The 15,265-nt window shown below is 34.2% G+C and overlaps 3 protein-coding genes across 7 annotated transcripts; 2 read left to right on the top strand and 1 right to left on the bottom strand.

Moving 5' to 3' along the window:
* The first annotated feature begins 1,590 nt into the window (after window positions 1–1,590).
* LOC141711947 (putative inactive leucine-rich repeat receptor-like protein kinase At3g03770) lies at window positions 1,591–7,848 on the top strand. 4 transcript variants are annotated; one of them, XM_074514681.1, is made up of 10 exons: window positions 1,591–2,004; window positions 2,096–2,179; window positions 2,592–3,935; window positions 4,287–4,420; window positions 4,593–4,833; window positions 4,974–5,179; window positions 5,257–5,297; window positions 5,668–5,779; window positions 6,137–6,401; window positions 7,526–7,848. In XM_074514681.1, the coding sequence occupies exons 3-9, from the start codon at window positions 2,600–2,602 to the stop codon at window positions 6,392–6,394; spliced, it is 2,328 nt and encodes a 775-aa protein (XP_074370782.1). In that variant the 5' UTR covers window positions 1,591–2,004; window positions 2,096–2,179; window positions 2,592–2,599; the 3' UTR covers window positions 6,395–6,401; window positions 7,526–7,848. The 4 variants fall into 4 exon arrangements, with proteins under 4 accessions (XP_074370782.1, XP_074370780.1, XP_074370779.1 ...); XM_074514679.1 differs by lacking the exon at window positions 7,526–7,848 and adding an exon at window positions 6,746–7,161; XM_074514678.1 differs by lacking the exon at window positions 7,526–7,848 and adding an exon at window positions 6,778–7,161.
* A 481-nt stretch (window positions 7,849–8,329) lies between these two features.
* On the top strand, window positions 8,330–10,151 carry LOC141711950 (LOB domain-containing protein 20). The gene is made up of 2 exons (XM_074514683.1): window positions 8,330–8,989; window positions 9,665–10,151. Exons 1-2 carry the CDS (start codon window positions 8,633–8,635, stop codon window positions 10,019–10,021), a joined length of 714 nt encoding a protein of 237 aa, XP_074370784.1. The 5' UTR covers window positions 8,330–8,632; the 3' UTR covers window positions 10,022–10,151.
* Window positions 9,875–13,277, bottom strand: LOC141711949 (histone-lysine N-methyltransferase SUVR3). 2 transcript variants are annotated; one of them, XR_012571490.1, is made up of 4 exons: window positions 12,633–13,277; window positions 10,671–11,444; window positions 10,118–10,153; window positions 9,875–10,013 (listed from the first exon to the last, which is right to left on the bottom strand). XR_012571490.1 is itself a non-coding variant. In XM_074514682.1 (2 exons), the coding sequence occupies exons 1-2, from the start codon at window positions 13,240–13,242 to the stop codon at window positions 11,056–11,058; spliced, it is 999 nt and encodes a 332-aa protein (XP_074370783.1). In that variant the 5' UTR covers window positions 13,243–13,277; the 3' UTR covers window positions 10,424–11,055. The 2 variants fall into 2 exon arrangements, 1 of the variants encoding a protein (XP_074370783.1); XM_074514682.1 differs by lacking the exons at window positions 9,875–10,013; window positions 10,118–10,153 and having other exon boundaries at window positions 10,424–11,444.
* Between the last annotated feature and the right edge of the window lie 1,988 nt (window positions 13,278–15,265).

Genomic DNA, 15,265 nt, shown 5'->3' on the forward strand with positions numbered 1-15,265 from the left:
AACCGCAACCGCAACTCGCAACATATATTTATAATAAATTATATTTTCAAAAATGTAGTTGATATCATATAAATTAGTAAGTATACACATTTATTAACTAATCTTAGGTTAATGTTAAGAAATTATTCATAAGATTCACAATCATTATAAGGTATATAACCAAACAAATGAAAAATATAATCAACATGTAATTTTTTTTATCTTTTTCTTTTTTCTTTTTTCTCTTCTCTCGCCTCCACATTTTTGCATGTTTTTAATATTCTTTCTCTACACGAAGCATTATTTTATTTATTTTTTTAATATAATTTATCACGTAACTTAAAATTTAATTTATTAATATTCCAAATTTAATTTTTTGCAAATTATTAATTATTTTAAAATAAGTGGTTGAACCGCAAACCGATCTGCAATAACCGCAAATTCGCAACCGCAATTGACGCGGTTAACCGCAACCGCAAATGCGGTTGCGGATGATAATTTTCTAAAACCGCTCTTCACGGTTTGGTTCGACTTTTACTCCAAAACCGATCTGATCCGAACCGCGTACACCCCTACTATTTACAATTAATACAAGTGTACTAGCAAAAGTAAACTATACCAAAAAGTATTAGCATATCAAGTGACAGTGTACATGGGGACCTACATATGGCAGCTAAGCTAAAGAAACAAACACAAGCAAAAGCCAAACTTGTCCAGACCCACAAAAGGAAACAGCTAAAACTCCTTCTACTTCAATCTTCCCTTGCAAATCTACTGCCCAATTGCACATATGTATGCACAACTCATATTTTAATATAAGATACTTATCGCGCATATTATGGAGTAACACGGTAAAAATTGAAACACTAACCTTAAAGGTGGTTAGAACTCAGAATAACTAAACCCCAAGCGCTATAATTTGTCGTGTCGAGTTTAATATTGAAAACTTTTGTGTATGTCGAAGGTCATGTCTAACACGCGGTCTTTTAGGATTCATACTTGTCTGCGAAAAATTACAGCGGACTTATAAGTAACAACAATCGTCTCAGGACCAGCTTCCAAAATACTGTGCTCCTTAAAAGAATGAAGTGGAGGTGTGGGGAATAAAGGGGTTGGAGTTACATAAGTTCTGTGTGAGAATCTTTGTTACTCTTTTGCTTTTATTTACTTTTCTGCATTCACTTCAGTATTGCCCGTTTGGGAAATCTTAAAATAAGTAATTTATTACTTAAAATGATTAAGTGCGAAATAAGTGATAAGTTGATAAATACTTATAAGTTCTATAAGTGTTTGGATAAATTTACTTATAAGTCAGAAGTTTTTTTACTTAAATAAATTAAAACAAATAATTATTAACTACAATTATCTTAGTTCATGAATCTTAAATTAGAAAATATTTAAAAATTTATATTTTAAAATCAAAACTTTAGAAAAAAGTGAAAAAATGAAAATAAGTTGGAAAAAAGTACGTCACTGCCAACTTTCAACTTATCAGCTTATAAGTTGTAAATTCAGCATATAAGTTGGGTCGACAAACACTCGTCGATAAGTTGTTACGGGCTTATAAGCCATAAGTGGCTTATAAGTAAGTTGCCAAACAGGCCCTATGTCATCAAGTGAGTCCCTCAAATCTAAAAGCACTGAAAATGATAACGTGTTTGAAGAGATTGTCGGTTTCTTGATTTTTTGTTCACCACCCTCTATTTTTATTATTCCATACTTAAACCATTTTTTGTTAACCCCTTGTCACTTTAATTTATTGGTGGTCTCTTCACTGTAAATTAGCCTTTCTTAAAAGCTTCCATGTTCAGTACATTATAGGGTCTTTGCTTTCTTCATTATGGGTCTCAATCTTTTATATAGCATACTAGTACATGTTGGGACCAAATTGGCTATTATTTGTTTCTTGGGTATTTCTGTTCTTAACAGTAAAGAGAGTTAGTGGAAATTTTGATTGAAGATATTTTCTTTGCATTGAGTTTCTGGTCTTTAAGGGCTTGTGGTTATCCAGCCTCAACAATAAAGGTAACATTTTTAGTTGATTCTGTGAGGTTTCTGATAATGGACTACATCACAAACTTTGTGTGGTTTATTTAGTTTCACTTGCTATTTTCAGAGCACTACTTTAGCTGGAATTCAGACTTCATTCCAGAATAGACCCTCAAGCCAAGGTTTCCATTGCTTTTTGCTCCCAAGAGAGGTAGGCTTTTTAGGATTTCAATTTTATTTTTTGAGTGCTGTCATTTCTGTTTTTAAATAGTCAAAATGCAGAATGATTGTAATGTAGGAGATATTAAAATTGAATCTTTTTATGTTTGTACATTGGTGCATCCTAAATGATGACATTTCCTTCAAAATTGTGTTCAATTTGTTTAATATGATGCTGCTCAAATTTGATTTTTCTAAACACATTGTCAAATTATAGCAGCTCCCTAGCATTTTGCTGCTAATCTGCTGCTTATATAAAGTCTTGTACACATGTTAAGGTAGGGGTTATTAGAATTTCATCTTCCAAACTTAGTATTAGATTCATGCTTTACTGCATTGTTACACTTCCAAAGTAACAGCATGCTATGATTTCAAGATTTTAATATGTTGTTCAAATGTTGTAGCTGCTAAAATGGTGACAAGCTTAAGAAGTTTAGCACCTCTACTTCTCTTCGTTTTGACAACCTCAATCTGTTATTGCGAGCTGCTACCATCATCCCAATCGCAAGCGCTATTAAGAATTCAAAGCCTTCTTGATTATCCGAATGTTCTGAGTAGCTGGAAAAATAAGACAGATTTCTGCAGTATTGAACCAACTTCATCTGTTACTGTTGTATGTTATGAAGATAGCATCACTCAGCTGCATATTATTGGGGAAAAGAGTGCTCCTCCATTGCCTAGAAATTTCTCCACATCCTTGTTTGTGAATGCACTTATTAGGCTTCCTAGTTTAAAAGTCCTTACACTGGTTTCTCTTGGTCTAAGGGGCCAACTGCCGGGTAGTATTTCAGGTCTAACATCACTGGAAATACTCAATATCAGTACAAATTTTTTTCAAGGAGTTGTTCCGCAAGAGATTTCGTCTTTGACAAACCTTCAAACACTTATTCTTGATGATAATTTGTTCCATGGCAAAATTCCAGATGGGTTAAGTTCATTATCACTTTTGGCTGTTCTGAGTATAAAGAAGAATTTGTTGAACGGGTCGATGCCAGATTCTCTAGGAAATCTGGAGAATCTTAGAGTTCTTGATCTTTCACGTAATGAACTTACTGGTCCGGTGCCTGATATTAAAAGCTTGACAAACCTTCAAGTGCTTGAGTTAGGAGATAATTCTCTTGGACCTCAATTTCCTCAGATGGGTAGCAAAAAGATAGTCACACTTGTGCTGAGGAAGAACAAGTTCCACTCTGCAATCCCAGAAGAAGTGAGCTCCTTTAATCAGCTTCAGACAATTGATTTGTCTTTCAACAAATTTGTAGGGCGTTTTCAACCTTCTTTGTTATCCCTGCCATCAGTTAGTTATCTAAATATTGGAGGGAACCGATTTACTGGAATTCTTTCTGCAGATATGGCTTGCAACGCGGTTCTTCAATTAGTGGATTTATCTGGGAACCTTCTAACTGGAAGTTTGCCAAACTGTCTTCTTTCTGATCCCAAAAATAGGGTTGTCATTTCTGCTAATAATTGCTTAGCTAGTGGTGACATAAGTCAACACGCAATGTCCTTTTGTAGTACTGAAGCTCTGGCTGTGGGAATCATACCTCATCACCAAAAGAAAAAGCAAGCCTCCAAGATGGTGCTGGCCCTAAGTGTATCTGGAGGGGTTATTGGTGGAATTATAATTGTTGTTCTTGTTTTCTTGGCACTGAGAAGAGCTCGTGGAATGAAAATAGTGAAATCACCTCCAGCAAGATCAGTAATAGAAAAAGAATCGACATTAAACTCAAATTTGCATCCAGATGCAAGTATGCTTTCCCTCCAAATTCACTTTCCCACTTTGCTAAATAATTATTGATCTGATAGTTGCTCTATAACAGATCTGCAATTATAGGTTTCTAATGCAGTTTAGTCATTTGTCACTCTTAAACTTTAGGAAATTTTCATTAGCATTAAATGCTTTTTTCTAGCAACTATTGTCACAACTAAGTAATCATAGATGCCAAACTGATTGGGTTTCTAATAAACCCAAATCATGATAAAATATGGGACATAGGAATGATGCACTAATATACACATCTTAAAGAGAGAACATTTGGACCTATTTGCTACCCATTACCATCCAAATAATATGACAATATTTCCTTTCATGAATGAAGGGTATACAAGTAGAGCAATGAAGCTAGGAGCACTTGGAGTTCCAGCTTATCGGACCTATTCACTTAAAGAACTCGAGGATGCAACTCAGAACTTTGATACATCAGCTTTCATTAATGATGGTCCCTATGCTCAGGTATGACAAACCTTGCACTTACCGAATGTAAAGTATATTGTTCCAGTACTATCGTCATTTCATAATAATGTGCCACAATGTTCTTATATGGATTTTTGCAATTATTACTGAATGTATGATCTGCTCCTGCCTAAATGAGTTGCATGTAATACCATTATCTTTATGTGCTCAGATGTACAGAGGTCAGCTTAAGGATGGCTCTGTCATCGCCATTAGATGTCTCAAAATGAAAAAAAGCCACAGCACCCAGAGATTCATGCACCACATAGACTTAATATCTAAACTCAGAAATCAAAATCTGGTCAGTGCGCTTGGGCACTGCTTCGAGTGTTATTTGGATGATTCAAGTGTCAGCAGAATATTCCTGGTCTTCGAATATGTGTCAAACGGGTCACTAAGGGACTGGTTATCTGGTAAATGATATTTTGTTACTTTTCAACTTCATATAAATTTTATAGATGACCCTTTAATCTAATTATTGTACGGAGATGGATAGGCATCAGACTTCTTATTTCTACTTTCAATGTGCTTAATTGTCTTCAAATCTTTGCAGATAGAAGTAACAGGAAAAGGCTAACTTGGTCCCGGCGCATATCAGCTGCTATAGGGGTTGCCAGGGGCATCCAGTTTCTTCACACCGAAATTCTTCCTGGTGTATTCACAAACAATATAAAAATAACAGATATTTTGCTGGACCGGAACCTTGTAGCAAAGATTTGCAGTCACAATCTACCTATTATAGCACAGAATATGGGCAAGGTATACAATGGCTATTTGCTGACTTTTTTTGTGGGTTTCCTTTTGGTACTCTTACTTGAATTAATTACTCCTTACAGGTAGGCAGTCAAAGGAGATCAAAAGAAGTTGATGCCACCAGGTCTGCGATGATATGCTTTAGATGGGTTCATGTAAACATAATATATACTAATAAGTTAATAAAAATGAGAAAATACAGGGGGTCACACAATTTGCAAGCTGAAATAACTTTACATGCATAAAATGTATAATCCGTCTTTATGCAACATACAGTATATATTCTACTTAACATGTTTGACATCTATATTTAAGATGTCCAATGTATAGTTTATCTGCATAAAAGAAAATCATGTTGCCTTGACGCATTCAATTAGATTGTACTCCCTCTATCACCAACTTTCATTCTACAAACTACTTTCTAATCCATTTCGTATAATTTATGCTGTTTCAACAACTGACCAATCCCTTGGTGTATCATGTATGCTTTTCAGGATTCAATATCAGGAAAAATCTGACATTAAAGACCTTGGGGTGATATTACTAGAAATTATCGTCGGAAGAAATATCAGCACACAAAATGAGGTGGAAATTGTGATGGACCAGGTAAGAGCATCTAACTTCAATTTAAAACCGAATTCCATATATATTTTAATTCTAAATATGAATACTAACTTTAGGACCCGTTCCTACTCATGAAAAACTCTAAAAGTTTTCTTTACACTCTTCACGATCCTGTCACAACTGAATAGTGTATACCTGGCGACATGTTGATACCTTGTGTGAGGGTTGATAATAATGCGAGAAACCTGTAAATGATTCCTCTTCCAAGACTCAAAATATGTACAACTCCAATGTTACTTAGGCTTAAAGTCATCTCTAGAGAATTCGCTAGAAGTTAACACCTGACTGCAAATTTCAGTATATCCCTGTCATGACATATAATTCCTTTGAGCCATGCAGTTACAAGCAAGCTTAACAGCTGACAGTGCAGCTCGAAAGAGCATAATTGATCCAGCAGTTCGAAATGCATATTCAGATGAATCATTGAAGACAATGATGGAAATATCCAGCAGGTGTTTGCTTAAGAATCCAGCTGATAGACCTTCCTTGGAGGATGTCCTGTGGAATTTGAGATTTGCTGTTCAGGTTCAGGACTCTTCTCAAAGCAGTGACGGGTCCCCAGACTCACCTTTCCGAACTTCTCTTCCATGGCACTAATATCCAGGTACCTGATCTAGACTTTTAATAATGGTTTCTTCGAACACTTTCTTTCAGGGTCATTCAACTGGGTAAATTCATTTTTATGTCATGCTAATTGCAATTATATTCAAATGTCCATGTACATGAGTATCCTTAAATTTAATTTAGTTTGATTCTATACTTTTATAGTCTTTGAATACCCTAAAACAGAAAAGGTTCAATACCAGCATCACTAGAACAAGAAGAAAACCTTATGTAAAAAATCAAAGGGTCCAGGTCACTGGTAAGCGATGGCTGTAAGCCTGTAACCATCTATCCGCGTGCAAAGTTTTCGCGAATATTGAACACTGAAAATTGATTTGAATGCAGGACCCTATCTGTGTTTAATTTATTTTTTGTAGGGTTTCACCTATCCGTGGAATTGTTTTTTGCGGACAGATGGTTTGCCAACCACGCTTGCCAGGGACCAGCTTCCAAAATTAAAATGCTAGGTAGCTACTTCGTCTTTCCCGTGATTTGACGATTCCTTCACTCTACATGTATTGACAAGAATCTTCACTGGTCTGTTGCCACTTGTGGAATAGAATGGTCTATAAATGTAATGACATGCCTGAATTACTGCCCAGCCACCACTCAACAGAATAGACAGGGATGAAGTTTTTACCATTTGTTTTTCTGTTTGTGAGTTTGTATATTAAAAATCTAGAGGAGCTCATATAATACAAGAACAGCTGATTAGACTAATGCTTTGCACCAATCAATGAAACTGAGGTCAATTTTTCCAATTTCAATTTTTTAAGTATATCACGGATCACCTAAAGGAGCCAGCGGAATGAAGTAATACTGTGCACCGATCAATAATACATAAAAGCTGAAACTTTTCAAATTCAAATCCAAAATTTGTAGTTCTAAAATCCAAGCTTTCCCTTTGATAATATACTACTAATTTGATTCGTCAAAATGAGATATTATTGAAGTACTTGTGCTATAATTAATTGTTCTATCGCATAGTTATTCCATCAAGAACCAAAATCAAGTTGTATATATACTTAACTGATCAACGGGATACTTAACATATATCGTCGTGTTGTCATTAGCAGAGCAGAACTAGGATTTTAAAATTTTGATACTAAATTATTTTGTTGTCAGAGGCGGATCTAAGGGAGAGCGCTCCCAACTCCCGCTGGGTGAAAAATACAATGTCAAAAGAGGAATTATATTTCCGCCGGGTAAAAACAAACAGCATGTGATGAAAGTGGACTAAGAAGAACACTTAGATATGCTTACTTACACCAGTTGCAGTGTTGGATTCACCAAAATTAGGTTACTACAATCATATATATATACATATGTGTATGGCGGGACTGCTTTTGCATAGTGATAAGTGTTTTCTGCTACCAGTGTTACATGTTCTCTAATTGTTTGACAGAATGCTTCAAAGAGAAGTTCAAAATTTTGAGATTATATAGGTTATTTATGATAAACTTGGTTTTTTAATTTATTTTTAAGTATTTTACTTATCATAACAATGTTCACCAAAAAAGGTCGCTGGAAAAAATTTTCTAGTTAGATTCGCCACTGTTTGTTGTTCGTATTGTTAGAATACCAATATAAGATTTGTAAAGTGCCTCACTCTAACACCTCCTTTAACACGTATTAAAACTTTTTAAAATCACCGGGTTACAACAAAATTTGGACACTAACATTCCCCTGATTCTGTCACTCTGCGGCTTCTGGATGTAATGAATGGTCATGATAAATAAATGACACGTAAAGAAAGAAAGCATAGAGAGAGACACATTCATACATGAAACGTCTGGTTCCCTCTAACCAACAACATCACACGCCACGGGCAGCACCAATCTTGTGGCCTCCCTTAAGGAAACCATGCCTTCTATACAAGCCCCCCCCCCCTAGTCTAACTGAAATAAACCCCATTACACCTCTTAATTGGTTCTAGTAACATAAGCCTAGCCTTAGAAGTTAGAACAAACCTGCATCTTTCTTCATTCTTTTTGTTTTTCTGTTACTTGTTTGTATTATCATTGTATATAGACACTCCCTTTGCACGTGCAGTAGCTCACACCAAACTCTTTCACCAAACCCCTTGTATGCTACTAGGCTACATGATCTATACTTACATTCCCATTTAGCTCACGAGACTTTCATGTCTTTCCCTACATTTCATTATACTCCATTTAAAGAACCTCCCTCCTCTCTTCTCTTCTCTTTCTTTGATTCTCTGGTTAGGCATATATGGCCGAGCTAAGAGGTGACTCCCCTTCTGACAATCGTCGAAAGGGTGGAAATGCGGGTAAACGTGTAGTGGAGGTAGCAACCGGGAGTGCAGCTCCTTGTGGAGCATGCAAGTTTTTGAGGAGGAAGTGTATAAGTGGATGTATCTTTGCTCCCCATTTTGGGACAGACCAGGGAGCTGCTCGGTTTGCGGCAGTGCACAAGGTGTTTGGTGCAAGCAATGTGTCGAAGCTGCTATTGAATATCCCAATGAACCGTCGTCATGATGCAGTTGTCACTATTTCTTATGAAGCTCAAGCCAGGTTATCTGATCCTGTATATGGTTGTGTCTCCACTATCCTTGCTTTGCAACAACAGGTTCATCCTTCCCCTCCTCTCCCTCTCCCTCTCTCAGAGTCTCCGTTTACTTATCTGTCATTTGTTTACTTTGGTCTTCTATATATTCTGGATGCTCCAGAAATGAATACATCTTACGTTGTGTGCATATACACACACACAAAACAGAATGGTCAGTTAATTTTGTCAATCAGCAAGATCAAAACCATATCATTCAACTTGAAAAATTACATAGCTCCTTAACCAAATCATTTCAAAACAGTTTTAGACATGAAAATAAAAACCACATAAATTTACCGCCAAATCGCTACTGGTGGCATGAACAAGGAAATATTGAATGGTCATCAAGGGAATATTAATTAATTAAGCAGCTGCTAACAAAATATTTTGACAGAGATTATCAGCTGTTGTTTTTTAACTAATTAAACAGTCACTATGCATTTAGTGATATTTTACCGATATTAGTGCATACAAATCGCCAAATGCTCTTTGAGTGGCAGTAGTCGAGCTACCACGGGCTTCTAGTATTTTTATTTCCTTTACCACCCATCATTTTTAGTACTAAAATTTAGTACATCAGTTACTAAATAGTACACTCAAAAAACAAATTATTCACTTCTACTAGTTCATGTATGTAACTATATCAGTATCTTGCAAATAATACTTGTGGATTTTTTTGTGTGTTCCTAATGCTAGGTGGCGGCTTTAAAAGCTGAGCTGGCGCTGGTTCAAACACAGTTAATAAACAGTCAGGTGGCGGTGGCAAATGCCTTTCAAAGTGCACAGCAGCAGCAGCAGCAACAACACCACCACCAAAACATTTCAATTATGCAGCCAGCATACTCTAACAATTCCTCCGCTTCAAATAACTTCATTAACTTAAGGAGTTTTAACTCAGGTTTGGACCTTGTAGGGGAAGCTACTGTACCCAACACCCAGAGCTTTGAGCCTATTCAACTTCCCCAACCATCACACGATGAGTTGGAGGAAGACGGGGATGAAAGTCACGATCCATCACTGGCAGTTGCGAATCAGATGATTCATTCTGCATAATTTATCCCTTTCTTTTTAATATGCGAATATATTCCAAATGTGCGACATACATTTATAACTATATAATAAACACATATCTATATATGAATACTTAACTGAACATGCGGCCTGTTTCCAGCAGTTACCTGTAGCCTATCATATGACATATAATGTTAAAATCAGTAGAATTTTCTATAAGCTAACTACGCAAGGAGTCGAGGACACATGCATTGCTACTATTAAACAAATTGCACACTTGACATGGGCACCATTTCTTCTATTACCAGTCAATTCTGGTCTACAGAATGTTAGGATGTATGTGTTACTTATCCGGGCCATGTATATCCACATTTGACATAAGTATATATGCTCTCAAGTTGAGATGGTTTAAAATGCATAAAATAAATCCTATAAATCATAAAATAGTCAACAACATGAAGCATGGTCTTCAAATATAACAAAAATTCATTTTTTAGTAAAAAAAAATATATAACAAAGATATGTTGACCAACAGCCAACATGTATGCACCATAAAACAAAATGATTGAATATCAAATGCACACAGCTCTAAAGCTTGGACAAACCAAATAACTTTGATTTTATCATCGGTTGTCAGAAATAAGAGGCAGTACATATGAAGCCCAGAGAGAAACTGTAGAAAAATTCTTACAAGTATCGGTTCATGTTCAGAGACTAGCTGTCCCTTCAACAGCCCCCAGCTATCATGGTCAGAGAATGACTACCACTTTAATAACTACCAGGAAACGCCTGCTAGATGATTAAATAATTCTGAAATCGTTATCAGTTTCAGTTGTTCATCATAGAAGGGCATATAAAACCAATGAGGCCTCAACGAGAAAAATGTGATTGTCAAAGACCAACTGCCACTTCACTCACAATGTTGAATTAGCACCCAGTAAGATGGTGGATCAACATATAATTAATGTCTGAGAACTAGCACAGTGCAGAATGTTCACCAATCATGCAAAACAAAAAGTTGTGTGATGTCAACGGACAACATTTAGGTGAGGATTGCCACCTTTCAATAACTAATATCATGTATGCTCAGAAGGAAGAATTTTAAAACATCCAGAGCTACCACAAAAACACTGCAACCCTTTTTTCCCAAGTCTAATATCTCCATAACTGAAAGTAAGTTCTTCACCTTCAACTATGTCCTTAGATGCAAAAAAACAAAGTCGAGGCAGCAACGCTCCTGAACTTCGCACTAAAATTGTTGACAGATTTCCACCATCGCAAGAGTGGTTGATGAACCTTGCGAAATTGCCTACCTTTGTGGCATCAATGTTAATCCTCATACAAGCATTTCCAGATGGAAGATGCTCTCTCACAACTAGAAGAGCAGATACAAACTTACCACCTAGTACAAGTTTGTCATATATTTGTTGCCTCCTCCTTGTCTCTTTTGTTGTCAGAAGTTCACCTAATTGTCATGGAAATAATATGTTTCGATCACCAATTATAACAAAAAAGAAATGTTAACGGGGAAGCATGTTTAACAACAAGATTCCAATGAAAGTTTAGATGTTGGATGCAGGACAAGTATTAAAACAAGGAAAAGATAGATTGTTGTGTGGATTAACTGCAGAAAACTGTTTGTATAGACCGCAACCCGTAACAAAAGATAATAGAAGTCTTTAAAAATGAAATATTACATCATAATCTTAGCCACCAAACTAATGATCCCCCATCTACAATACACAAATGTCCTAAACTCCTAATATAAACCCACTCTTGTTTACGATATAAATAATCTCCTAGAAACTAACATATATAGATATAAAGATTGTTTCTTATATATGGAAAGAAAAATAGTGCACACTCATCTTCCCTGTTCTTGTCATTTATTTATTATCTAGACGTAATTTTGATTGTACTTTCAAGTATTTTAACTATGAATTACATAGAGGTGAGTTTAATTATAAATGGTCCCTGACAAACCATTGTTATGAAGCAGGACCCTTTCTTTATTAGTCAATATTAGATAACTATTAAAAAGTAGAAATCAATACTTGTAATTATAAGTTTACTTATTCTCTACGTCATATGATGCCTATTTAAACAGTTCTAAACTTCACTAATTAGTATTTAATAGAGTTTGAATCATGCACTGATCGAGTAATTTCTATAAATATATTTGGAATTTTTCATGTGTCGTACAGGTTCTCTGCAAGGATAAATTGTCTCCTCATTCTTAACCAGTCCTACATCATTTATGATATGACTAACACTTTTAAAGTTAGAGTGTCAGTTAAGTTGGATACTTAAACCTACGTAAATCAGAGGCTCGATCATATACATGAGGAATATAAAATATGACAGCTTCCTGGATGTTACTATTAATGTGCATCTACAATCACTTTAGCCTCACTTGGAAAAAGTCTAGACTGAAGAGTCTAATCCGTATTAGCTTGTTGATCGCATAAAATATGTTCAAAATCTCAAAAAATCACGACACAGTGCGTACACAAAATTTAAACTTGTGCATTCATATATTGTTTGATCAAAGAACATACAATAACAATCACCACAACTAGTACAAACAAAAAAAGATTGTAACTTTCCCCGCTTTTAGCATCCTCAAAACACGAAAACACGAAGAAAGACATACCTGCATACTCACATACAAAATCCCCCTTTCTAATAACTTGATCAGAAAACAAGCCCCAACCTTTCTTCTCGTCTTTCACAATCTTAACCTTAACATTAATTCCTCTCTGAGTCAACCTATTCCCACACTCCACCTCACACCCGCAGCTCGGTCCGCACTCTCGACTCACCTCAAATGCACTCATTTCCCTACACGGACAATTCAATTCCACATCACACCTATCACATTTACACCCACATACACCCTCCACCACCACAGAATCCACATTCACACCGGGTCGGGTCATGTTGGGTCGGGTCAACGGGTTCCCGCCCCATGATTGGCGATTGAAAAGAGAGGGATTGGAAGCTAGGGTTTGGGAGGGAGTGTAGAGGAAGAAGGCGTAAGGTTGGTCGTCGATTGTGTTGACGAAGGGGATAGGAAGATTCTCGAAGGTTCGAGAAGCGTCGGAGATTCTGGCGGCGGTTATGGACTTGACGATGGAATTTAGGGTTTTGCACGTTCTTGAAATTGAGGCGAGCTCGGTGGGGTCCATCCAGGGGAGGATTAAATCGGCGCACTTGAAAATAGTAGGTGTGTTTGCATTTTCCCTGCAAATCTTTTCTTTCATTTTTGCATACGAGGACTTGAGTTTAAGGTCTTATAAGCCAGGCCTTCGGGCAATTTTTTAGCCTTAGAGTATCATTGATTTTTAGACAAAATAAATTATTTTCTGAATAACAGAGGTTTCCTCACTTTTAAAATAATAGTTTATAATCCGTGCGATACACGGTTTTTAATTATTATTTTTTTAATTTTTTTAGTATACACATAATTTTTGATGTTGTATTATTATTTTTATTTTTGATAATTTGTTATAATATTATTGCAATAAATATACAAATATTGAGAAATATACAGATGTAGATTTAAATTATTGTAGCAATATATAGTAAAATATCTAATCATATTTTATCTTCAGATTTTGGTGTTTGAATAGTAGTAAAATAATGTAATTACCTTATATTTATGATTTATTAGTTTTTAAATTTCTAATCATATTCTATTTTGGATTGTATTATAACAGGGTATCACAATTAGTGTTTGAATAATAATAGAACAATATATTTATTTTTTTATTTATGATTGTATTAAGAATACACTTATTCTAGTAAAATGTAATTTTAATTGTTTATTTATAATTATATCAAATTAACGATTGAGATTGTTTTGACAATATATGATCAAAGTTTTGTATAAAAAGTAGGTTATGCTTACTATATATAAGCATATAATTAGATTTTGACGATTTGATAACCCAACTTATGAAGTTATGTTTAATACAGTGGCGGTTTAAAAAAAATCAACAATTATTATCCAGAAATTGAAGAAAATAATAATTACAAATTTTGTCTTATTATTCTATTTGTTTTAGAATGCATATTTTTCAGTTTAAATCTTTTATTTTATTTAATTTAAAATATTTATTTATTGTTGGTTGTAAAAGACTTTGTAAAGGATTAGGAGTGAATGTATTTATATTTTAATTATTAAATCTAATTTTATAATTTAATGGCTAAGATAACATCTTTTATGATCCAACGATTGAAATTGTTTTGACAGTACATGGACTATAACTACCAAATATTTGAATAAGATCCTTTATGCATATTATATAATAAGGATATAAAGTGTTCACTTTTAAAAAGACATATATATTAATAAAAATTAATATTGATAAATTAATTGTATCACTTTATTGTAATATGTAAAATGAGTTTAACGAAGAAAATATTATAAGAGATACATGAGTTTATTTTAAAATTATAAATTTGTTTGAAAGTTAAAATAAATAATTAAATTAAAATAAATTTTTACTTTTAAAAATAAACATATTTTTTATATGTAACATATTAATAAATGGATCAAATTTGGCATGCTAGTTTGATGAGTAAAAGGCAACATGTGTAGCTATTAATTAAAAATTGTGCAACTTGTGTACCTAAAATTTCACTTATAGCAACTTGTGTACTAAGATTAATTCATATCGTTTTCTATATCTGATAACCCACAGATATATAAAATCATAAAGTATGCGTTGCTTCCGTTAACTCCTTTTGCAATGGAGGTTAAGACTCAGTAGCTTTTTAGCAATTTAACAAAATTAAGGTCACAAGTGTATAAGTGTGACCCCACTCCCAAAAACACACGCTGATATTCACATTTCTGTCTTGTTTTTTCTTTTTTAATTGAATGATTTATAGATAGCTTTTTAAGGTGTCACGAACTCGTTTATTTAGAGACTTGTAATTGAGATTTAGAGTTTATATGTTAAATTTGTGTCTGTATATAATTTAGATTATCAAATGTGTTTTAATATATGTATATGTATGTATTTATGTGATTTTAAATATTTTATGATTTTTTAATTTAATTTAATTTAAAAAATTTAATATTACATTATTAATTTGAATTAAATTTATATTGTGTTTAAATTTGAAAGGGGGTAATTAACAATTATTGTATTTTATTAAATAAAATTATCCATGTTATGTTTGGAAAAGAATGTGACTTTGTTACAATAAAAATGAAAAAGATAATATATTTTATTTGAAAAAGGTTTTCATTTTGGAAAAGACTACTTGATTAATAAT

Source organism: Apium graveolens, chromosome 3 (assembly GCF_009905375.1).
Source record: "Apium graveolens cultivar Ventura chromosome 3, ASM990537v1, whole genome shotgun sequence".
Lineage (NCBI taxonomy): Eukaryota > Viridiplantae > Streptophyta > Magnoliopsida > Apiales > Apiaceae > Apium > Apium graveolens.